This window comes from Urtica dioica, chromosome 11 (genome assembly GCF_054948205.1).
Source record: "Urtica dioica subsp. dioica isolate 48M chromosome 11, U.dioica_male_clone48M_v1_H2, whole genome shotgun sequence".
NCBI lineage: Eukaryota > Viridiplantae > Streptophyta > Magnoliopsida > Rosales > Urticaceae > Urtica > Urtica dioica.
This window is the reverse complement of record NC_142766.1, coordinates 21,055,040-21,079,062: the sequence shown is the minus strand read 5'-3', so window position 1 is coordinate 21,079,062 and position 24,023 is coordinate 21,055,040. Positions and strand designations below refer to the sequence as shown.

At 35.7% G+C, this 24,023-nt stretch overlaps 2 protein-coding genes across 5 annotated transcripts; both read left to right on the top strand.

Moving 5' to 3' along the window:
- The first annotated feature begins 662 nt into the window (after window positions 1–662).
- Window positions 663–5,379, top strand: LOC149382280 (cysteine synthase-like). 3 transcript variants are annotated; one of them, XM_089630084.1, is made up of 10 exons: window positions 663–801; window positions 953–1,065; window positions 1,157–1,209; window positions 2,761–3,020; window positions 3,120–3,257; window positions 4,455–4,506; window positions 4,621–4,700; window positions 4,783–4,842; window positions 4,941–5,021; window positions 5,121–5,379. In XM_089630084.1, exons 1-10 carry the CDS (start codon window positions 763–765, stop codon window positions 5,208–5,210), a joined length of 966 nt encoding a protein of 321 aa, XP_089486210.1. In that variant the 5' UTR covers window positions 663–762; the 3' UTR covers window positions 5,211–5,379. The 3 variants fall into 3 exon arrangements, with proteins under 3 accessions (XP_089486210.1, XP_089486209.1, XP_089486211.1); XM_089630083.1 differs by having other exon boundaries at window positions 1,152–1,209; window positions 2,757–3,020; XM_089630085.1 differs by lacking the exon at window positions 663–801 and having other exon boundaries at window positions 951–1,065; window positions 2,757–3,020.
- Window positions 5,380–9,411: 4,032 nt separating this feature from the next.
- On the top strand, window positions 9,412–23,515 carry LOC149382279 (ARM repeat superfamily protein). Of its 2 annotated transcripts, XM_089630386.1 has the most exons (44): window positions 9,412–9,670; window positions 10,313–10,498; window positions 11,021–11,110; window positions 11,288–11,361; window positions 11,553–11,708; window positions 11,826–11,943; window positions 12,101–12,156; window positions 12,725–12,779; window positions 13,120–13,176; window positions 13,286–13,396; window positions 13,907–13,987; window positions 14,104–14,156; window positions 14,520–14,589; window positions 14,995–15,058; window positions 15,237–15,385; window positions 15,468–15,595; window positions 15,701–15,758; window positions 15,850–15,947; window positions 16,459–16,543; window positions 16,788–16,853; window positions 16,965–17,024; window positions 17,188–17,274; window positions 17,489–17,675; window positions 17,823–17,866; window positions 17,946–18,053; window positions 18,145–18,276; window positions 18,382–18,434; window positions 18,584–18,632; window positions 18,806–18,864; window positions 19,047–19,186; window positions 19,285–19,442; window positions 19,577–19,705; window positions 19,794–19,879; window positions 20,033–20,148; window positions 20,242–20,354; window positions 20,476–20,599; window positions 20,742–20,863; window positions 21,071–21,257; window positions 21,388–21,616; window positions 21,943–22,267; window positions 22,377–22,516; window positions 22,635–22,759; window positions 22,864–23,068; window positions 23,205–23,515. In XM_089630386.1, exons 1-44 carry the CDS (start codon window positions 9,566–9,568, stop codon window positions 23,293–23,295), a joined length of 4,929 nt encoding a protein of 1,642 aa, XP_089486512.1. In that variant the 5' UTR covers window positions 9,412–9,565; the 3' UTR covers window positions 23,296–23,515. The 2 variants fall into 2 exon arrangements, with proteins under 2 accessions (XP_089486512.1, XP_089486513.1); XM_089630387.1 differs by lacking the exon at window positions 9,412–9,670 and having other exon boundaries at window positions 10,456–10,498; window positions 11,564–11,708.
- Window positions 23,516–24,023: the final 508 nt, after the last annotated feature.

Below are 24,023 nucleotides of genomic sequence, written 5' to 3'. Positions count from 1 at the left end.
TTTATTTTTTTGTCTCCAAGCTTCAAAACATGCTTTTAAAATTGAACAAAAATAAGACACAAACAAAACATTGGCCGCATTTGATTGAGATTAAAATGCCCTGTTTTTATTTTTAGAAAAAACTAAACTATTTATCTGGTGTTTGGCAAAACTAGTTTTACAAAAAAACTTCAAAAACGATTTTAGATTTTGTACATAAGATGAAAAAGTTAGGATTCTTAGTTTTTAAAAAAAGTGGTTTTAAGTTTGATATACAAATTACTGTAATATCCTCGTACAAAGTGTTTCTAAGTCGTCTGTATGATATTTTAAATTCTATCTCCCTTTATAAAATTGTGAGAATTTTTATACCATAATACATAACTTTTCTCTCTGCCTCATCTTTTTTTTTCTATCTAAAAGTGAAACTTGTTCAAAAATGATTTGTGCATTTTATTGGAATATCGTTGGCCGTTGGAGTCCAATAGTAGTTTGTCTTATTACGTTATCTTTTTTTCTCTTTGATTTTTTTTTTTTTGTAAAAAAAATATTATTCATATATATGCATATAAATAAACATATTAATAATTTTTATTTAATTGATTCTTTTGGGAAAGTAAGATTTGGTTTTGAGAACAGAAATTCACATCCCATCCAAAAAAGTGGTCCCAAAGTGATGACTTTGCTGGCATCTTCGTTGATATTTAGAACTCCTAAATTTGCTATAGATGAGAGAGAGAGAGAGATTAGCATATCTTTGAGAAGTGAAATAACAATCTCAACATGGAGACCGATATCAGAATCAAGAAAGATGTCACCGAGGTAACAATCTACTCCTTCAACGGCCTTCACTTCACACTCAGAACCCAAGTTAACCATGTTTTCAATCTTTCTCGAGTGGAGTTCTAACTATTAGCTAACAATCTTGCTTTTTTTTTTTTTTTTTTTTTTTTAACTCACCACTCTGGTTCAGTTGATCGGCAACACTCCAATGGTGTACCTCAACAAAATCGTAGAAGAAGATTGCGTGGCACGTATCGCCGCGAAGCTGGAGACCATGGAACCTTGCTGTAGTCTCAAAGACAGGCAAGTAAAATATGTATATATGTATATGTAATCACGCCTTAAAGCTTTCCTTCTATTTAATTTATTTTTATTTTATTTTATTTTAGAATAGCATATGGAATGATAAAAGATGCAGAGGAGAAGGGTCTAATTACACCCGGGAAGGTAATAATACTACTAATTAAAAAATAAATAAACTGAAATTCTGTTTAGAGTGAAAGACAAGATGTTGCACACGATGTAGTAGCAATATGTCCGACAACTTAACACAGATAATGGATAATGAATAAAGTAGTGCGTAAAAGTAAAGACACATGATATGATTACCCAATACGGTGCAACGTCACCTACGTCTGGAGGTTCACAGTCAGTGGAAAGAATTTCACTGTCAAGTTGTCAATAGTACAAACAATGGACTTACATGAACAACACCGCAATCAATGCCCTATAACTATTACTACAAGTGATTACCAAAACAGGGACTCCCCTGAATTTGAGACCCCTCTCAATTTCACTCTTCAAGCACGCTTCGATACTTGGTCAGCTTCCATGTCAACGCACCTGAAAACTTCAATCACGCAATCACAAAACTTAATCTCACAAACACTCAGACTTCTGGAATAGTGTTTGGAGAATTACACCGCTCTTATCAAAATAAATACTCTCCCAGTCCGCCAGTCGTGCACGTCTAGAAACCCTAAGTATTTGATAAAGCGTCGAGAACTGCTAACGGGGTAGCACTCGGCTTTTTTAGCAGTCATACAAGTCTGGAAGTCAATCTAGGATTCTCTTAGCCATAAACGCGTGAAGATCATCAAGGAAAGTCTTCAGCGATAAGATCTGACAAAACAGGAAACTCTGCACACAGAGAGAAAAATGTCTCTACAAATCTTAAAGCATGTTGTCCGGCATCTTTCCTTAACAACTTGCAGTAAATAATAAGCCAACACATAACGTAACAACAAAAACTTATGGCAATAATACACATATATTTCATCAAAGCTCACATAACTAATACCGAAGCCATATACATGAAACAAACTAGTTAATTGCCTTTTATCCAACGTTTAGTTAATAACTAGAAATTTAGAAAATTAGAAAAATAACCAATTTAAACGTTTGATATTGCTAAATAACCACGTTTAATAAATCTTAGGTAAATAGTCATAAAAGATGACGTGGCCTAATATATGAAAGTGGCTATTTACTTAAGATTTATGTCTGTACATCTATGGAAGTGACTATTCATGTAAAATTTATCAAACGTTGACTATTTAGTAATGTAAAACATTTAAGTTGACTATTTTCTAAATGGATCCTTAGAAATTAGCCAATTTGATTACAAGTGATAATATGAATGAAAAATTTCCAATTCAATGACTTGGTAATTTAGTTGCCTAAAATGCAATTTTAACGTTTCATATTTTTTTTCTTCTTCATGAAATTAGGTAATTAGTCAACTAAAATGTTTGAAATTGCTATATAGCAACCGTTTCGTAAATCTTAGGTAAATAGCCATAAAGTAGACGTGACAATCCTAGTTTGCCCTTTCATTGAAATAAAAAAGTGGCATATTTACGTCAATTTAGACGTGTAAATATATGAACGTGACTATTTAACAAAGATTTACGAAACATTGACTATATAGCAATGTGAAAATGTAAATATGAGTATATACCTAATGGACTTTTTTTTTTATTCTTTCCATATAGACAGTCTTGGTTGAGATCACGGGCGGCAACACGGGGATCGGGCTTGCGTTCATCGCCGCAGCAAAAGGCTACAAGGTCAAATTGGTCATGCCGTCAAATTACAGTGTGGAGCGGAGAATCGTGCTCCGAGCTTTCGGGGCTGACGTGTATCTCACGGACCCTTCAAAGGGCATCCAAGGGGACCTCGACAAGGCCGCGGAGCTCTTGGAGAGCACCCCGGACAGTCACTTGCTCAAACAGTTCTCGAACCCGTCCAATCCCAAGGTGCCAAGTGTCTTCATTTATTTACACGGGGGAGAGACAAAGATTGTGAAATGGCAGTGTTTTTGTTTTTTTTTTTTTTTTTTTTTTTTTTGTGAGCAGGCTCATTATGACACTACTGGCCCGGAGATATGGAGAGACTGCGGAGGGAAAGTCGATGCCTTTGTTGCGGGGATCGGGACCGGAGGTACTCTCACTGGGGCCGGGAAATTCCTCAAGGAACAAAATCCGAATATCAAGGTCTACTATTTTTTTCCCGTTTATGTGGTTGATATTGTTATAAATCGATGAAAATTAAACATTAAATGCAAAAAACAAGGAAAAACATATTGAAATGACTGAACCTGCGCAGCTGTTGCAGAAAGTGTTGTAACAGAAAGTGCGACAGTTGTTGAAATTTAGAGAAACAAAAGATAAATGATATGAGTGCGGAAATAATAAATAAACACCAGAGTTGGTAACCCAGTTCGGCAATTCGTGCCTACGTCTGGAGGGCCTTTGCCCGGTGGAAAGCAATTTACTACGATAACGTGGCACAATAAGGATTTACACTCAACGACTCTCTCCCTAGCTATCCAACCTAAGTACGAGATCCCCTCGATTTCCACAGAAAATCTCTCCCGAGACTTCTTCACGTGTTTCTCCAATAAAAGCCATTAAAAAAAACCTAACATTTAGCTTCTAATACAATCACCCGTATATAGGCAACCAAGTAAAGGTAACAACACACCTTAAGAGCTTGAGCACAGGTCCTCAGCTAAACACTCAAATAAATCTCTCAAAAGGCGTGAGTGAAGACGGTGTGGTTATGACCTATTTATAGAAAAAAAATTAGGTCAAAACAAATCTTGAAGTCGGATTAAGAGCTCCAGCCCATTATCTCATCAATCCACACTGGAATCCTTCTTCAAGTCGGAATAGCGAAGCCCAAAGCTTAATGGGCCGAGACTATTATACCCCCCACTGTTAAAACACAAACTGCGACACTTGTGAACAGAAGTTGTAACAAAGCCCAAAGCTATCCGAGAAAATATTCCACGATTCTATATTATTTTGCCAACATTAAATCGCCAATTAATGTAACAACACATACTTGCATGGAAAATTCAAGACGGAAAAAATTATGAGCAGATCAGCATCGACGGAGGTCACGGAGCTGACTAGACACCAATACAAGGGGGCTAGATTAAATTATTTTTTTTTTAGAGGAGGCTAATATGAATTTTTTTTTCCATATATATTTTATGTAATATTAAAACATTAGAAAGAAAAAAAAAACAGTAGATATCTACCCAAAACAATGTGACAAGCAGATTTTTGGCGCATTGTGGGCCAACAAAACTCGAACAATTTTTTACGTATTTTCTTTTTTCATATAGCTAAGTTGACAGATTCAGATATTATAATTCCATTTTGCTTATATGTGTTTATGTACAGCTGTATGGAATAGAGCCGGTCGAAAGCGCAGTCCTCAGTGGCGGAGAACCCGGTGAGAATTCTTTTTTTCTTCTTCCATAAACCGCATTGAACGGTTACATATCGCATTGTTTAAAAAGGTTACATAGTTTTATAAATTGTGTGTGATCCGCGACAAGTGAGATAGGGAAGCATTTGATACAAGGAATCGGGTCTGGCTTTATACCCGATGTCTTGGATGTTAGCCTAATCGATGAAATCATTCAAGTGAGTTTTTTTCTCATCTAATAATATTCTGAAATCTAAAATTTGGATTCGGTACCATTTCTCACCGAAAATGTATTGACAGATATCGAGCGAGGAAGCCATCGAAACTGCGAAACAGCTTGCCTTGAAAGAAGGTTTGCTGGTATGACATCACTCTTAATAAACAGCTTACCTTTTTCCTTTCTGATTCTACGTTTATTTTAACTTCTTTTCTGAGGAAATGTTATATATATCTGCCAGGTTGGCATATCCTCGGGTGCTACGGCCGCGGCTGCCATTAAGCTGGCAAAGAGGACAGAAATGGCGGGGAAACTCATCGCCGTAAGTTTTTCTTCTTTTGATCTTTTTTTTTTCCTAAGTTATGGCTTGCTTGGATTGTAAGAAAAGAAAATGTGTGTTTGTTTGTTCCTCTCGGCGTAGGTCGTGTTTGCTAGCGCAGGGGAACGTTACTTGTCCACGGCGCTCTTTGATTCAATTAGGCACGAAGCCGAGAACATGAGTTTCGATTGAAGAAATTGACGCACTTTGATTGAAATAAACATTATTGTATTAGACCATACCTAAATTGCCTCGATGATGATTCATCCCAACTTGATGCTGATGTGGCACTCCTCTTAATGGGGGGGAACATATATGAAAAATTATTGGGACAAAAAATTATAATAGTTTTAATTTTTTAACAGCTCAGGGGACACATGTCCTCAAATGGTCATAAACTGGCTCCGCCCATAATCCCAACACTATTCATATGCATTGACTCAGTACTGATTGGAAAATCCGACACTATTCTAACAAGAAAACTATAGTCCATTGAAGATCAAAATTCCATGTTTTCGACGTATACTTCAATTTTTTCGGACGAAATATTACACGTTTCAATTTTATAACTGATTTTTAATGTGTATTTTCATACTATTATTAATTATTTAAAAAAAATTATTATAGTAAATAAAGTTGTAACTCTACCACAATAATTCATTTTAAATCCATACGAAAAAATAGAAAGGCTAAAAAAATTGCATTGAAGGAAAAATTAGAAAGGCTAAAAAAATTCCGAAATTAAAAGTTCAATGAAAAATATAATAATAATAATAATAATAATAATAATAATAGCTTACAACAAGTTCACAGGCTGCCCCGTTCTTAAATAATATTAATTTAGGGAAATGCTCGCATACCACTCGAGTCAACAAGGAAGCTTTTTTTTTTGCCTTGCCACTTTGTTGATGTAGTTTTCCGTCGAAACGAAAAGCATGGAGAGCACGCTGATGCCATGATGACTTGAAATACAGGCGGGACTCACTTACTATGGTTAGGCCCGCTTGTGGTATTAATGAGCTAGCATGCTGATACCTATCATTTTTCGCAAAGCTAAACATTCTTTCTTGACAATGCCGATTTTCATAACACACTGCCCATGAGTGTAGTAATCTCTAAATAAGTGACGGGTCGGATCAGATCAAAGAACAATTAAATGCCTTTTAGAAATAACGAATGAAATAATAATCCAAACGTATAAGTGTACCATAAAATACGTAGGTGGGAATCTCGCCGCTGCCGTGGTCAAGCTAGCTAAGAGGCCAGAAAATGTTGTAAAACTCATCGTTGTAAGTCCGATAATTTCATTTTATTTTTATTGTTTTCCTTGATCTTGCATTAAGGAGTAAAGCTAATCACATTGTAACTGAAAAAAAAAATATCGTGTTATGACGATCCTTGTGTTATTTTTCTTAATTTACAGGTTGTGTTCCACCGTGCTCTTTGATTCGGTTAGGCACGAGGCATAGAATACGACTTTTTATTGAATAATTGCTTTTAACACATTGTCCTTTTTTAGTGTCTAATTTAATGATGAACCTTGAAGTTATTTTGTTTCTGTATAGACCTGCAAAGTAGCAAATAATCGTAAATGAACTTTTTATTTGCATACTTTTAAGAATGGACTTTTGTCATTGAACAAAATTACTCCTCCAAACACTTTTTTTTTCATTCTCTCTTCTCTATCCATCTAAATCTCTCGGGCTCACTCTTCTTACAACGGCCTTCAAATGTACGATGATCTAATATTATAGCATCACCCATTCAATAATCTTGCACGCGTTGCATCAAACCTCGAACACACGAGAAAATAATTTTTGTTGGCGTAGATTATTATGATACTAATGTACTTGTCCTAGTGACATCAAATCGTGCAAGTTTCTCTTCTGTTAGCACCTTAAAAACATTATTTCTATAATTTCTCATATTAATAAAACTTGTCACGGAACACGTAAAGAGTAAGCGATTCCTTCAAATGTGATATGTTGGGTCTCCATTATTACCCGCTACCATATCATACTTATTATTTGTAGTTATGATTATGAATTATAGAAATTAGATACTTCTTCTCCAAAATAAAGTTACACGTAAATGCTTCTACTAATAAATGAGCAGAAAATTTGAAGCACTTGCGACTAAAAATAACTTTATATTTCAAGTAAACACTTTAGAAATAAACAACGATGTAGACAAGTCTTCTTCTTACAATTAAACCCTGTGATATTTAGTACTTTATTTGTAATGTCTAATTTGTAAACCAATGATGTTGTTATTAAATTTGTTATAGTTTTCATACGACCGATTAAATAGTTGTAACTAGTTTAATCTAATTTATTACTTAAACATCAAGCATAATAATATTTCACAGCAGAAAAATGGATGAAGGTTAAAATTAGCATAAATAATGACACCGTTTGGCGTAGCTTTGTTTTAAAAAAAAACGCTTTTAGATTAAGTTTTTTCCAAAAATTGTTTTTTTTAACTGACGGGTGTTTGGTAAAATGTTTATAATACAGTTGTTATTGATAACAAAAGTTGATTTTGCGTTTGGTAAAATAAATATATTATAGTAAAAAGACTAAAATAGACATGTTTTAAAGAATTAAATAATTATTAATTTGATGATTTATATGCATATATATGAATTATAATAATAAATTAGATATATATAGACAACAAAAATTTATTTTATTTTTAATATAATTTTTTTTTAATTATTAACAACAAAAACTAATAAAGTTTTTTAATATAAATTAGATAATTTTTTTTAATATAAATTAGATAATTTTTTTTAATATAAATTAGATAAAGTTTTTTTAGGAGATAATTTCGATATTACACAAAAAAAAATGAGGATATTAAAGTAATTGTATATCAAGATTACATAAACGCTTTTTCCAAAATCTAGGATTTCCAGCTTTTCCATTTCATGTACAATTTCTAAAATCGATTTTGAAGTTTTTTCTAGAAACTGTTTTATCAAACGTCAAACAAGCAGTTTAGTTTTTTTTAAAAACAAAAACAGAGATAATAAGATGTGCCAAACGGGGCCAATACACACTTGGATAAGATTAAGGGATATTGACACTAATATTAAAATTGACTGATCTATTATCAAACTTTATGTGTAATATTTGTATCCTTAAAAATCAATTAAACTTTAAAATTTGAAACCAAACGCTCTCTCCTTTTGAAACTCAACAGACCTTTCTCACTCTTTATTTTTGTGACTCTTCATCTCCCACGCTCTCAAACTTCTCTCTTGTCTTCGTCCACACTCGTCGAAACCCAAACAAGAAAAGCAAAAATCCTAACTCTTTAATCAGCGAACTCAATGACGAAGCCAAAAAAAGGGAACTCGAGCAAGGCTGGACAACCTCCATCGTCCACACTCAATCGAAGCCCTAGATCGGCGTCGAAAAGTGAAGGACCACGAAAATTGCCACTGTCTCTCAAGCGAAGGCCACAAACACGATGTCTTTCACGGTCTTCATGAAACTCGTCCCACCGTATGTGATTCGTCTCGAGAAGCTCTTGTCGGAAAAGGTACGTCAATTTGTCCTAAAAACAGAAAACATCAAATTTTAGCAAAAGCAACGAAAATTGACGGAATTCATCTGAATCCATCAAAATTCATCCGAAACCATCGGAATTCATCTGAACCATCGGAACACATACGAAGTATCGAAATCCTCTGAACTAATCGGATTTCATCTGAAAAATACTATGAGTTTCATCGTAATTCATTCGAAACCATCGTAATTCATTTGAAAAATCTACGTGTTTCATCGGATTTCATCTTATCCCATCGGAAATTATCTGAAAAAACCCAATTTCAAAACCCGAACTTTTTTTAAAACCGATTCAAATCATCAAAAGAATTACTCCAATCACTATTAAAACTACCATACAACAATAAAAACATGAAATAAAGATGAAAATCAAACCTTTTTCGTCATTTTGAGCGTTGAAAGTTAAAGTTTAAACCCGGAATTTGAGCGTGAAGAACCTTGAACGCCGGAAGAACTTCGTGGGAGCTCGTCGGAATCACTCGGAGACGCGTGAAAGCTGGCGGAGACGGTTGAATTCGGTAGGAGTTGGTGTGAGAGAGAAAGAGAGATGGAGAGTAAAAGAGATGTGAGAAGGAAAGAGAGTGGAAAGAAGGGTTTATTTGAATTTAGAGACATTTTTGTTCGAAATTGGGTCAAAAGTTCAATTTTGAATATTTTTGAATTAGTGTGTCTAGCCTTAATATTTTTTAAATAGTGGTCTAATCTTAATATTTTTCTAATTTTGAGGTCAAAATGAAATTTCTCATGTAAAATCGAAGGCGTATATGCGGTATTTTATTAAAGTACGAGGGTATATGTGTCATTTCGTATATTTGTCGATACAACGGGTGCTTCTTCCTCAGTTTAACAAGATCTGCTCTACTTTCCGAACACCAGCTCTCTTCAGCCTGTCTCCGATCGAGCTCCGATCTCGATGCTCTCTCCGAACTGCGTTTCTGAGAAATCTCTCTAATTTTCAATCGTCTTTCGTATCCGATGGCTTTCATGGCGGTCCTGGAATCTGATCTCCGCGCTCTCTCCACCGAGGCTCGCCGTCGTTACCCCGCAGTCAAAGACGGAGCTGAGCACGCCATATTGAAGGTAAGCGAATCGTATGTTCCATTTATAGGGATTCGTCTGATTATGCGTATGTTAGTGAAAAGTGTTTTTTTAGTTGGTAAATGATTTTTGGTGCACTGAGAGAGAAATTCGTGTTTGGGAGATCCGTCGTTTGAAATTGTGGAGTGTTATGGTTTAGAAGTTTTTTTTTCTTAGAAAGACGAAATACGAAGAATGCGTGTTTCCGACGAAAGACTAAAACGCTTAATTGAGCTTTGCATTATACTGATGTGTTGTTAGTTGCGCTCGAATATTGGAATATTTGAAAAAACACGAATGATTAATAGTTTCAAATTGATGTTCTAAGTTAATTTTCTATTTTGAAAGGGTAAGTGAGCTGTGTAGGAGGCGATTCAGGTCTAACTTAGGAGCGTTTTCGTGTTCTGTCACGAAATTCTTGTGTGTTTGTTTCCATTTCTCAAAAGTTCAATGATCGTACTTGAGCTTGTCTAATTTTTTTTTTCGATATGTTTGTTTTAGCTGGAAAGAAAATTCAGTAATTATTTATATTATTAATCACATAAATATGCACGTGTGCTCGATCTTTTGTGGCTTGTGGATAGTTCCAGTTGCTTCGTTATGAGTTTAATTGAGACTGATGATTTTCTTGACTATAATTTGCAGCTTCGATCATTGTCAAGTCCCAGTGAGATTGCGCAGAATGAGGACATTCTGCGAATCTTTCTAGTCGCTTGTGACGTTAAAACTGTCAAGTTGAGTGTAATTGGACTTTCATGTCTACAGAAGCTGATATCCCATGACGCTGTTTCTCTGTCAGCCTTAAAGGAGATACTATCCACTCTTAAAGATGTAAGATTGTGTGTGTACTTTGGGCACATGATAGTAGTTTCTATTCGTCGCGTATATTTTTTTTCTTTGAATCATAAAGCTTCGTCACGAGAAGTGGAAGTTATGGTAATCTTACTTACTTTTTCCCGGTTAAGGCGTGCCAAGTAATCATAAACATAAGATTGATATAACTTGTTGGTTTTTTCACCCTGCATTACCAGAACAAGGAGAAAATCAAACATAGGTTGAGTTGGATCTTTGTGTGATAAGACAAGAGTCATAGTGAGGGAATAAGTTGCATTCCACAGATATATAGCAATAAAATTTAGTGAATCGGAATGACTCACAAAGGGTAGGAGAGATTATGACACTTTTAGAATCAAACTGGTTTCTTTCCTGGTGCTCTTGAATCGAACTCCTTTCCTAGATCAAAATAGTACATTGTAGAAAGGGAAATTCCTTGATGTCCTTGAAATGTGTTTGAATGAAGATTTCCTTATTTCCCGGTAGTTTTGCCAACTAAACTGTTTCTTCGACCTACAGCATGCTGAAATGACGGATGAGATTGTTCAGCTTAAGACACTGCAGACAGTATTGACAATATTACAATCACGTTTGCACCCTGAAGATGAGGTATTGATAATATTTAGCTTTTTGTGATTAGTGTGCTTCTGTGCGCTTTTCCTGATCTCTTCCGTTTCAGACTTTTAAGGATTTTGTATTTTTAATGAGGTTTTGTTTCTTCTTAAAAAGATGTACTTATGTGCTGTATAAGCTGAATTTGAACTTTTATATATTATTCACTACCAGGAAAATATGGTTCAAGCTCTTGATATTTGTCTGCGGCTTCTCGAAAACAATCGTTCATCTGACAATGTGCGAAGGTAAGTTATTCCCTAATGTTATTTGTTGATAATTCTTAAATAACTATCTTCTTTTAGATAGTGTTTTATTTGTCAAGTTAAACATGTTTGTTCATATTTCATCAAAGCCTAATTCTTTAGCAGACGTGTCCCTATAATAAATGTTGCTCTATGGTTTCTGTTGGATGTCGTCTAATTTGAAAGTTCTCCAGTACTGCTGCAGCTACCTTCAGACAAGCAGTAGCCTTGATTTTTGATCATGTAGTTAGTGCCGAATCTCTTCCTTCTGGAAGGTTTTCTACTGGGAGTTACACATCTCGAGCTAGTTCAGTTACTGGTGATGTTAGTCGCAATTTTAATCTTTCAGAGTAAGTTGGTTTTCTTGAACGTCAACGTTTCATTCGTTCTCTTTATAAATATCTGGGCATGAATATTACATTATCAGGTGCCTTCCCTATTTATGTAATGTATTTAGTGATGAACAGGTCACTGGAGCACGTATCAGATTCCAGGGCACCATTGATAAGAGACACACTAACTAAAGCTGGAAAACTTGGGCTTCGTTTGCTTGAAGACCTGACAGCTATTGCTGCATCCGGATCAGTAAGTGCCATTTTAGAAGTATTATTCTATTTCAAAACAGTCGTAACTGGATTCTTTGTGTATCTATTAGTTTTACTTGAACAATGCTTGTTATTATATTTCTATATAGTGGTACAGCTGTAGTTAATTGTTTTTTTTTTAAATCTTTATCTTATAGGCAATATGGTTACGGGTCAATACTCTACAGCGCTCCTTTGTACTTGATATACTTGAGTAAGTAGTCAATATTCTGAGAATCTCTGCTGATGTTATTGACTAGATGGGTGTGCTTATGATAAGTCTCATATAGATTTTAGGTTGAAAGTGTCGAGCAGTAAGCAAACCCTTGGAATACGAACGTAATCGGCATCCTGGGATGATCTATTGCTGTTTTATCCTGAAAATCTAACAGAGGGACACTTTGGTCCAGGAACTTTGTTAGTATTCTGTAGTTGATCACAATTTTTAAACCCAGTAAGCTTACAGTTACTGACATTAATAGTAAGATTTGTTTTAGCACCCTCCTTTTGAAGTTTGTGTAAACCATTACAAATTATCCATTAAGGTTTAGGCTGTGTAAGTTTGATTACCAACTCGACCCAATGTACTGAGCTCAAGAGCCACATCCTTCAATTTCCGAGCCTGTACGAACTAGATGAAACTTCTGGAAATTTCAGGACCCGATCAAATTAATCCTTTATATTAAGAAAAATTTCAACTCAATCATTATCAAGTAACCCTTGTGGTTTTTATTTTTTTATTTTTTATTTTTATTTCTTTCTCAGTTGATTTTTTATCGTAGGTTCATATTGTCCACTTATGTGGCTGTTTTCAGAACTCTTCGTCCTTATCAGCAGGTATCTGTATCTCATCTATTCGTTATTTATATTTTAGCATTCTTACTTGTGTTTGTCGGGTGTGTTACTCATCAGAGTATTAGATTAGGCTTTGTGATGACTGTTTTGGGAGATTTTTTGTTCACAATTGTATTACACAAAAGCGATATTATATGCTATAAGGGTTGTCAAGTATATATGGCCTGTTTCATGGTCAACTTATTAGGCTAGATATTTATTGGTCTTCTTTATTATCATCATCGGTTATAGCAATCTTGGTTTCCCGATCCTCAAAAGAAGAAGCATGTGCTATGTTAGCTAATGAAGTTGTTAAGACTGAAAAATAGCATTATTTGAACAGGTTCTGCGGCACCAAATATGTTCTCTTTTGATGAATTCATTACGTACTGATGCTGAGGTAATCCTTTTATGAAAGGTCTATAAGCTATTGATTTTTCTATGTATCATGGATCCTTTTTTTGTATGACGAGGAGAGTTTTCACAGTACATTGTATTTTCTCCTTAAGTTTAATCAGCCCGAAGGAGAAGCAGGAGAGCCTTCCTTTCGCCGCTTGGTTTTGCGGTCAGTTGCTCATATTATCAGGCTCTACAGTTCATCCCTGATCACTGAATGTGAGGTGTGTTTTACATATAATATTTACCACAGTGGTCTACTCCTGCTTATAGTATAGTGTACACAGAATTTTAATATATTGTTTGGTTCCTTATAGTATAGAGAGGTATAGTATAAGCACCTGTTTAGTTGAAAATAGAAAATCCTTTTTGTGCTTTGAATTCGAGGACTAAGTTAATTAATTTCATCATTCTAACCACACACTTTAGTATCAATGGCAAATCACTGTTTTCTCTCCCGGAAAAAGTCATTTGTTGAATTTCACCTTTAATTTTCACGATATCTTCACATATTATAATGACATCGACTCATCGTGAATAATTGGCGTTTTCAGCCTGTTAATATAAGATTCTTGTTTAAAAAAAAAAAAATCGACTCATCGTGAATGATGAAATTCAAGAGATTCATTTTCCCCATCTATCACAAATTCGCTTAAAGATACCTGAATAGGTATCACGATGACACCATTTATTCATTGTCTTGTGTTCTGATTTGTATACTTTCTAAAATGCAGGTTTTCCTCAGTATGCTATTGAAAGTTACTTTTCTTGATCTTCCATTGTGGCATCGGATTCTGGTTCTTGAAGTCTTAAGGGTAAGCCATCATAATGTTTGCCGTTGTAAACTTGCAAGATTTGTAAACCGGTGTAATATTTTGTTAGAATCTTGTAACAAGCATTTTGATAATTAGAAAAGGGTTAAATATGACAGGGGTTTTGTTTGGAGGCACGGACTTTGCGGATTCTCTTCCAGAACTTTGATATGTAAGTTGCATGTACTGGATAATCTTCTTTCTGATCATTCATATCTAATTATAGACTTGAAAACAGGGGACACATTTGTTTTATTTTTTTATTCGGGTTCATTATTTAATTCAAATGCCATTAGATTTGCAAGTGTACATTTTCATAATATGATGAAATAGTTTAATATAAAAGAGTTGTAACTAGGGCTGTTGCTACTGCGGCTCTTTGAAAAAGCTAAGTTATAGGAACTGTTGTGTGCTCAGTTTTTTATTTTTTGAAACCCCACACACCGCAGTGACAGTTCTTAGAGACAACATGACTTTCTGCGGTTCTCACATGCCCTGGGATATGTGCTCAAAGTGCTAATTCCTTCTTTTGTAGGAATCCAAAGAATACTAATGTTGTGGAGGGCATTGTCAAAGCACTCGCTAGAGTCGTTTCAAGTGTCCAGGTATTGTTGGCCTGTATATAGAAAATAATTATTTTTTCTCTAAAGAAATTAGTAATTCTGTATTTAGTCTTACGTACTTAATTCTGACGATTTATTTCCTTTATTAGTTTTGCTTTACTGAGATGTGTTGTGATATTGATATTCCTGAAACTAGGGATGTAATTCGATCAGTTTTCTCTTTGGTTCTGCTATTAATAACGCGTATTGCTTCAATGATTTCAAATAAAATAAGAATTAAGCTTATTCAATTTTCAGGCATAATATGTTAGCAAAATATCCTTTGTCCAGCCACAATGTTCATTTGTTTCCAAACCAGCAGATTGTTGAATTGACTTATTGTAAATATACAAATGATGTACATCATGTACCTCTTATCTTATTACTAATACAGTTTTGACACTTAAGGTTCAAGAGACTAGTGAGGAGAGTCTGTCAGCAGTTGCAGGAATGTTCAGCAGCAAAGCTAAAGGTACTCTTTGGTTGACACAATTTATGTGTCTCGACTTTCAAGGATGATGTTCGTTACAATTACATATTCTTCTCAATTTTTATTCTCAAATACTGCAATATTTAGGAGGTCCTTATGAGCAAATTGGGCCTATAGGTCATTGTAAAGGAGTTATTCATTAAGATGACAACATGTGCAGGAATTGAGTGGAGTCTAGACAATGATGCATCCAATACTGCAGTTTTAGTTGCTAGTGAAGCTCATGCTATAACTCTGGCTGTTGAGGGATTGTTGGGTGTCGTCTTTACAGTAGCTGCACTGACAGATGAAGCAGTGGATGTTGGCGAGGTACTTTGTTCCCTCTGTCATATATTTCTCCTATGTCGTATGAGCTTGTCTGTGTGCTAATCAATTTTGTCTTATTCACCAGCTTGAATCTCCTAGATGTGATTATTATACCCCTGTAAAGTGCACCGGAAAAACTGCAGTGGTCTGCCTCTCAATGGTTGATTCAGTATGGTTGACAATTCTAGATGCCTTATCCCTTATTCTGTCAAGGTTGGATGAATTTTTATACTTCTGCTTAATTCATTAGTAATGTCAGATTAAAATGTCAGTAGACTGATATTTTTGTTTTTTGATGTCTTGACGTTACTTTCACAGGTCACAAGGAGAAGCTATTGTGTTGGAAATACTGAAGGGATATCAGGCATTCACTCAGGTAACTATTTCTCTTGATATTCGTATATTCGGGTCTGTCTACTGGTATATGCTGTTTAAATGATTCATTCTGATCCTTACTTTATCTGCAGGCCTGTGGTGTTCTTCATGCTGTAGAGCCTCTGAACTCTTTTTTAGCATCCCTCTGCAAATTTACAATAAACTTTCCTAATGATGCTGAGAAGAGGAGGTAATTAGTACATTATTCTGAGAGTTTCTTATCATTATCCTACACGTTCAAACTCTCAACATACATATAGTGCTAAGAGTATTTTATTGACTTAAGTAAAGTAGTAGCGTAAAATGTATATTTAGACTTCCACGTTAAATTTGATGGCGTGAACAGAGCAAGAGAAGCCTGGTAGTTGTTTTGATTCACTATAACGCGTCACCGTGTTTTTTGGTTTTTGCCTTGTACTTTTTCCGGCGTCATCGTGTTTTTCTAATAAAAGTCCCGCTGTTTCTTTTAAATAAAAAAGATTCACTTTAACGCGTCTGCATTAGTAAATCATTTCTGATTGTTAATATAAAACTTCTTCTTTGTAATGCTGGATTATGTACTGCTGTTTTTTTTTTAGAGATGTTGGTAGTTTTCTTTACTTGTGCTCTGTAATGAATGTAATGCTGTTTTGCTATCCCAATTGTAGTATTTTCTTCAGCAACCTGACACAGATTTCTGACTTAAATTGGGACCTTAACAGTGCATTACAGTCTCCTGGTTCGAAGCGTTCTGAATTCCCAGCTGATCAATGGGATAACGTTGTCCTTACCCCCAAAAATGTGCAGGTAATAATTTTGGTTTTGCGGTAGTGATTATTCTACCTTAGCTTAAAAACCTGATAAAAATGTGCAGGTATTTAGTTTGGTTTGCGGTTGTGATTATTCTACCTTAGTAGCTGATAAGGAAAGAGTCGATAAAGAAACACTGCATAGTATTTCTCTTATTTCCAAAAAGTTATACAATATAAATTCGTAAGACATTCATTCTAAGCCTCACACTCTTTAACGGCTTCTTATGTTTGGTCCATAGGCTTTAAGAACTCTATTCAACATCGCCCATCGTCTGCATAATGTGTTGGGTCCATCCTGGGTTTTGGTATGTGGTGTTTTATTTATTTATTTATTCTTTTGTTTTATTTCATTTCGTTTTTATATTTTTTGTGGAACCCTAGTATCGTTTATGCTTATCTCCCTCAACAAATGGCAGGTCTTGGAAACTCTAGCAGCTCTGGACCGAGCAATCCATTCACCGCATGCGACCACACAGGTAATCTCGGATTAGACTTCTGCAACATTAGGAAATATTGGGATGGATGTAGTAGACTTATAGATCCTTTTTAGTCGCTGGATAAGTATGCATTATGTGTATGGTTTACTGGGGATTTTTCTTATTTGAAAAAAAAAAAAAAGTTTCATAATCTATCATGCAGGAGGTATCTTCAAGTGCAAAAAAGCTCATGAGGGAATCATCTGGCCAGTACAGTGATTTTAATATTCTTTCTTCTTTAAATTCTCAGGTAAACTAGGCAACATTTTCACTTAAAATTTCTTATGCATTTTTCATTATTAGATGTGCTGGGTTCCTGTTATTGCTATTTTTAAATGGACCACACTCTAGATAGAGGAAAAAAGGACGATATGCAGTGTCTCTTGGAAAGTTCCGCATATTCATGAAGTTTTAAAATGGTTCAAATTACATGTTGTGACCAATTGTTTTTCTCTTAATGGAAGCTGTTTGAGAGCTCAGCATTGATGCATATATCTGCTGTGAAGTCCCTTCTTTCTGCATTACGTCAACTCTCAGAGCAATGTGTGTCCATAACTTCAAGCAGTTCGGGAACCCCATCTAACCAAAAACTTGGAAGCATCACTTTTTCAGTGGAGAGAATGATATCGGTGCTTGTGAATAATCTCCACAGTATGTGATGTTTGGAATCATGGTTTAAACTTTTGGAAGCTTCCTGTCACGACATTAGCCTATAGCCTATATGTCAGGCTTATGCATCATTTGTGGAGTTTTATTTTAAATGATTAATATGTTCATTAACTTCCTTTCTGTGTACAGGAGTGGAACCACTGTGGGATCTAGTCGTTGGCCATTTTCTTGAGGTGTCTGTACATGTTTTTTTATTGACTTACAATATTAGTTCCCATATACATTCTCCTGACATCCTAGGGTGTTTAACAGCTTGCGAACAAACCCAGCCAGCATTTACGCAACATGGCACTTGATTCACTTGATCAATCCATATGTGCTGTTTTAGGTTCAGATCACCTCCATGATACCTCGCAGACGGTTAGGATTCTTACCTCCGTAGTCCATTCTATACATGGCTGGTTAACTAGTGATATAAACAATTTTATCACTGAAAAATTTCCCTCTTTAGATGGAAAGCACCCATGCAGAAATCGGGTCACTTGAGTGTTCTGTCGTATCTTCACTGAGGATTCTCTATTTCTCAAATCAGAACATAGATATTCGTCTTGGATCTTTAAAGATTCTTCTGCATGCTTTAGAGGTAACATGTAACTGCAAAACCCTATTTCAGTTTTTATTTTAAAGATACCAATGCATGCTATATGTTTCTGTTGTCTCATACCTAAAGATACCAAATATTTTGCAGAGGCATGGAGAAAAATTACAGTACAGTTGGTCTGATATTCTGGAAATGTTGAGGTTTTCCACTCTCTCTCACTCACTCTCTCTCTCTCTCTCTCTCTCTCTCTCTCTCTCTCTCTCTCACACACACACACACACACACACACGCTCGCACACATGCACACACAGACACACATTTATTGATCCTTTCCACCTATCTCTCTTAGGTCGGTAGCAGAGGCTTCAGAAAAGGAAATTGTCACTTTGGGCTTTCAGGTTAGAAGGAGCTCTTAGAACTCTGTGTAACATTGATGCACGTCTTCTTTCTTTCTTTCGTTCGTTTTTCTAGCTCTTATGTGGTCAGTGCTTTGCACCAAATACCCTTTTTCATCTTCTATTTATTTTTGTCATATTTTTAATTGTTTCACCATTCAAATATTTTTGTGTAGAGCCTGCGAGTGATCATGAATGATGGACTTTCCAGTATACCCGTGGATTGCCTTCAAGTGTAAGATTAAAATTTCTGCCCATTTATGGACTATGCTTATTCATTTTAATTAAACCATGAGCTTTCCAATGTAACTGATGTTCTCTATTATGCATGATTACTAGTCAAATATTTTAAAATCTCATGATCATTATACTATTAAGGCAGTTTGGAGATCATGACAATAAATCTTAATGAAACAGATGCATTGATGTGACTGGAGCTTACAGTGCTCAGAAAACCGAGCTTAACATAAGCTTGACAGCGATAGGCCTTTTGTGGACAACAACTGATTTTATTGCAAAAGGCCTTATCCATGGACCCACAGAAGAAAAGGAAACAGGTTATGACACCTTTGTAGATTAGGTGCCCACAAATTCTGTGAAAGCACATTACCTCTGGATAAAGTCTGTGTTTTACTAACTTTATAGTGGTTTCTAGATAGGGATTCTGATGCGAATTCAACAAATGGGCAAAATCCAGAAGCGCAAGGACATGATGTTCCAGATGAAGCTTCATTAGATAAAGTTCAGCGTCGCAAGCTGTTTTTCTCTGTTTTCTCACTACTTCAAAACCTTGGAGCAGATGATAGACCAGAGGTATATACCTTCTGATATAGTGTTTCAATGGCTCAATGTCTTGAACTTGAACAAACAATTGCGGCTTTGTGAAATTCACGTAATCATACTCGTGTAAGGCACACTGAATCTGACAAATTTACTTGTATTCTCAGGTCAGGAATTCAGCGGTTAGAACACTTTTTCAGACTCTTGGAAGTCATGGACATAAGCTTTCAGAAAGCATGTGGGAAGATTGCCTTCAGACTTATGTGTTTCCAACTTTAGATCGCGCTTCACATATGGTTTGTGTAGAGTGCTTGTAAAAAAATAGTTTTTTTTTTAATAAAAAATTAACTTATTCAGCTATGTTCTGAATATTTTTGTTTTTAGGCTGCAACATCATCAAAAGATGAGTGGCAAGGGAAAGAACTTGGAACTCGGGGAGGAAAAGCAGTCCACATGCTCATACATCATAGGTATGTTGTTGAGGCCCTTGATCGTATCTTTATCCACCTCGTTTCCGGAAACAACCTTTTTAAAAAATAAAAATTGAGAAGAATCCTGTAATATTTTTCTGTTTTCTCCTGTCTTCCAATACAAATTTCTTCTTACAATAATTTCATCTTCAGTCGTAACACAGCTCAGAAACAGTGGGATGAAACCCTTGTACTTATTCTCGGTGGAATAGCTCGTATACTACGCGCTTTCTTCCCCCTCCTGAGAAGCTTGAGCAGTTTCTGGTCAGGTGGGCCAAGTATTGGATATATTAGCTACTTTCTTATGTTCATCTCTTTTCGATTGCCAGTTCCATAAATAACAGATGATGGCCTATAATCAGGTTGGGAAACTTTGCTTCTGTTTGTAAACAGTAGCACTTTGAATGACAGTAAAGAAGTTGCTCTTGCGGCAATCAACTGTTTGCAAACAACTGTTGTTTCTCATTCTTCCAAGGTGATTGGCCTTCTATCTGATTAGACCACTCCTTTGTTTTTACCTCCAGTAATCAATAGCTTAAATGTCAATTAATGTAACTCTAATGTTTCCTCTGTATTGGTTTGATTGAGTCAACCAGGGATGCTTACCGTTGGATTATCTTACATCGGTACTCGATGCCTATGAGCATGTTCTTCGGAAGTCAATCAACTATGGTGGTAGTGCAGCAAGCAAGGTGAAGCAGGAGATTTTACATGGTCTTGGTAATGTAACTATGCAAGATAGTTCCTCTTTCTTCTTTTTGGTTGCTACGTTTATGCATGATACAGTCTGCTTGCAGCGCATCTTTCCAATAAAAATATTCTGCTGATACTTGTGCCTTACTGAACTTTTCAAATTTCGCAGGGGAACTATATGTTCAAGCCCAAATGATGTTCGACGATCGTTTGTACACCCAATTGCTTGGGATCATAGAGTTGGCTGTCAAGCAAACCAATGTAGCTAATGATAACTTTGAGAATGAGTTTGTAAGTGAACTTTCTCATTCAACTCCTATCACCATTTTCCTTTTTCTCACCCACTCCTCCCATTGTATGTGTTGACCAGGTAGTTTGTACTAAATTTCTTGAGAAATCTGTGTGTATCTAGTTGGAATGAGAATAATCGCAAGGTCTATTAATCTATTGTTGTTACTTGGCTTCTGTCATAAAATTCACATTTGCTTTTTTCACTAGGGACATGTTCCGCCCATATTACGTTCGGTGCTGGGGATCATACCTCTTTTAGTTCCAACTGAGCACATTTCCACAATGTGGTTGATTCTTTTCCGGGATCTTTTGAAATATCTACCAAAATCAGAGACCCCCGTGCAAAATAAAGAAGAAGAGGAAGGAAAAACCAGCGATATCGAACAAAATCCCTGTACGTGATTAGCTTTTATTATCTCTTGTTTTTTTGAAGATGGATGATTGGTATTTGGCTACAAGTCAGTACACAAACTAATTTTTATTTTTTTTTAATTTGAAATGAGTTTATGTTTTGCACACTGCAGATGCTCACTCAGGATCAAAGTTTGAAAAATATAATGGCATTTCTTCCACAACCCCAAAAAAGAGCGAAGCTAAATCTCCAAGTTTACGGTCAAATACAGCTAATACAACAAGCGTGCCCGGTTATTTGTTTGCAGAGAAACTTGTTCCTTTGATAGTTGGTCTTTTTCTGAAGGCACCATCAGTTGAAAAGTACATCATGTATCCTGAAATTATTCAAGGTCTTGGAAGGTAAAGATTCCCAGTCTATCGTTACAGAACTGAAGCTCTAGTTTAGGAAATAGTCTAGCATGTTGTTCTGAGCTACGGACTTCAGCTGGAAAAGATACTGGCAATCAGTCGATCGGAATATGATCACTAATTTGAGGGTTTTATGCAACTGTAAAATTTAATTTTAATTAATCGTACCTCCTTTTGACTTCTGTAGATTCTAGAGTGACTTTCTCTTTTATGGTATCCAGCACAAAAGATTAGAAATTACTATTATTGGAACCCAAACATGCTTAAAATTTTGAGCAATGTCCTTATCACTCTCTTATAGCATTGTTATCTTTTAGGTCCATGACTACTAGAAGAGACTATCCTGATGGTTCACTTTGGAGATTATCTGTTGAAGGCTTCAATCGCATACTTGTTGATGGTGTTTGTCAATCAGCTGTGGATGGTGGATTGGATCATAGTACTAGTAAGCCTTCACGGACACGTATATGGAAGGAAATTGCAGATATATATGAAATATTTCTTGTGGGATATTGTGGGCGAGCGCTTCCTTCCGAATCTCTTTCTGCTGTGGTAGTGAAGGCCGACGAGTCCCTTGAGCTGACCACTTTACACATTCTCGGTGACAAGATTCTCAAGTCGCCAATTGATGCTCCTTATGACGTAATGCTCTTGCTACTTAATCTATTTGCATGATTGTTATAAACAAACTGAATATGATTAAAAAATTTATATTATATTTGTTAAGTCGTCTCTGTCTTGAGTTTCACAGATTTTGCAAATATTAATTTCGACTTTGGATCGTTGTGCATCGCGGACTAGCTCTTTACCTGTTGAGACGGTGGAACGTATGCCATCGCATTGCTGTATATTTTCTTTGACTTGCTTGCAGAAGATATTTTCCCTGGCCAGGTGAAATCCGGATTTTGTTATTTTTCAATTTTCTGAATTTTTCATGGATGACCCTAGTAGAATCCTATTATTTGCCATCTACTGGTTCCAATGTAGCTTCCATGAATGTCATGCACAGTTCTGACCAAGATGCCGAGAATTGGAGTTTGGAAAGACTCGAAGTAAGCAAAATTGCACTTACGGTGCTCATGACTAGATGCGAATACATCTTGAAGAGATTCGTAATCGATGAGAAGGACTTGGGTGGGTACCTTATGATTCCTAATCACGATCTTGATCTCGCATGACAGTAACACGGTCATGCACTAAGTTTTTTATTTTATTTTTTATTTTAATCAAATTTGCAGGTGAGCGTCCTTTACCATCAGCGAGGCTAGACGAACTGACTTATGTCCTGAAAGAGCTAGCGAGCATGACAATCCATTCAGACTCGGCCTTGGTTCTCCCTTTGCATCCGCATTTGATAAGCGGGCTTGCAGTGGAAAAGAATCCCGAGAGACGTCCACACCTCGTTGCTCTATTTCCATCCTTTTGTGACATTGTCGTTTCAAGGTAAATCGGGTTTACTGGTTTAACATTCACTGCCTTTGTGTGAGTTTAATGTGTCAAACTACGGGTACGCGACTCTTTTGGTGAATTATTATTATGTGGCTCATCATAGCTTTTTTATTTATTAATTATGGAACAGGGAAGTAAGAGTGAGAGAATTGGTGCAAGTTCTACTCAAACTCATTACCAAAGAGCTAGCCCTTGAAAACTCCTTTAACAATTCTGGATGAAGGTAACATATATGATCCGTTATCAGTCTTATCTACAAAGGGTACCGGTGGAATTTTCCTGGTCTGCCAATTTTTTAGAGACGGTAAATAGCTGTACATTATCGGAATACCAAATATATTGCTTCTCGTATTCGTTGTTATTTTTTCTTTAGTTATTAATTATTTATTGCTTTTTTAGGTTGTCTCAATTTTTATAATTAGATGCGTTTGTATTTGCATATCCCTCCTAGCCCTGCATGCAGTTTCCTTGTGCCATAAACTAATAATCGATATATGATCACACGTTCACAACAATTTGAATATTTTCGGTTCTTTGGAATTCACCGTTGTCGTATCGTATTATGTCGTGTCATTGTCACTCTAAATTATTGTTATTATTTTTATTTTTTTTGCTTAGTTTTGCTCGAAAAGGAGGGTGAGATTAGAAAAAGAGTAGTAATACTAATAAGTCGCAAATGATTTTTTTTTTTTTTTTTTGCAATTGCAAGTACGCTTTGTCGTTTGCAATTTTTTTTTTTTTTAATCAGAGTTTGCAATTGTTTACGCGCACAGAAAGTCTGTATGCTAAGTATTCTTTCGCGGGTCCGGAACCACATTATTAAACAGCTTCGGACGTAAATGCCAACGTGGCGTCCTTGACTTACGCATTGAGTAGTTAAACATATAAAAACAGTGTCATAATATACTGCGCTAAGTTTTCCCTCCGGAAACTTCTCCTCTGTATCCTC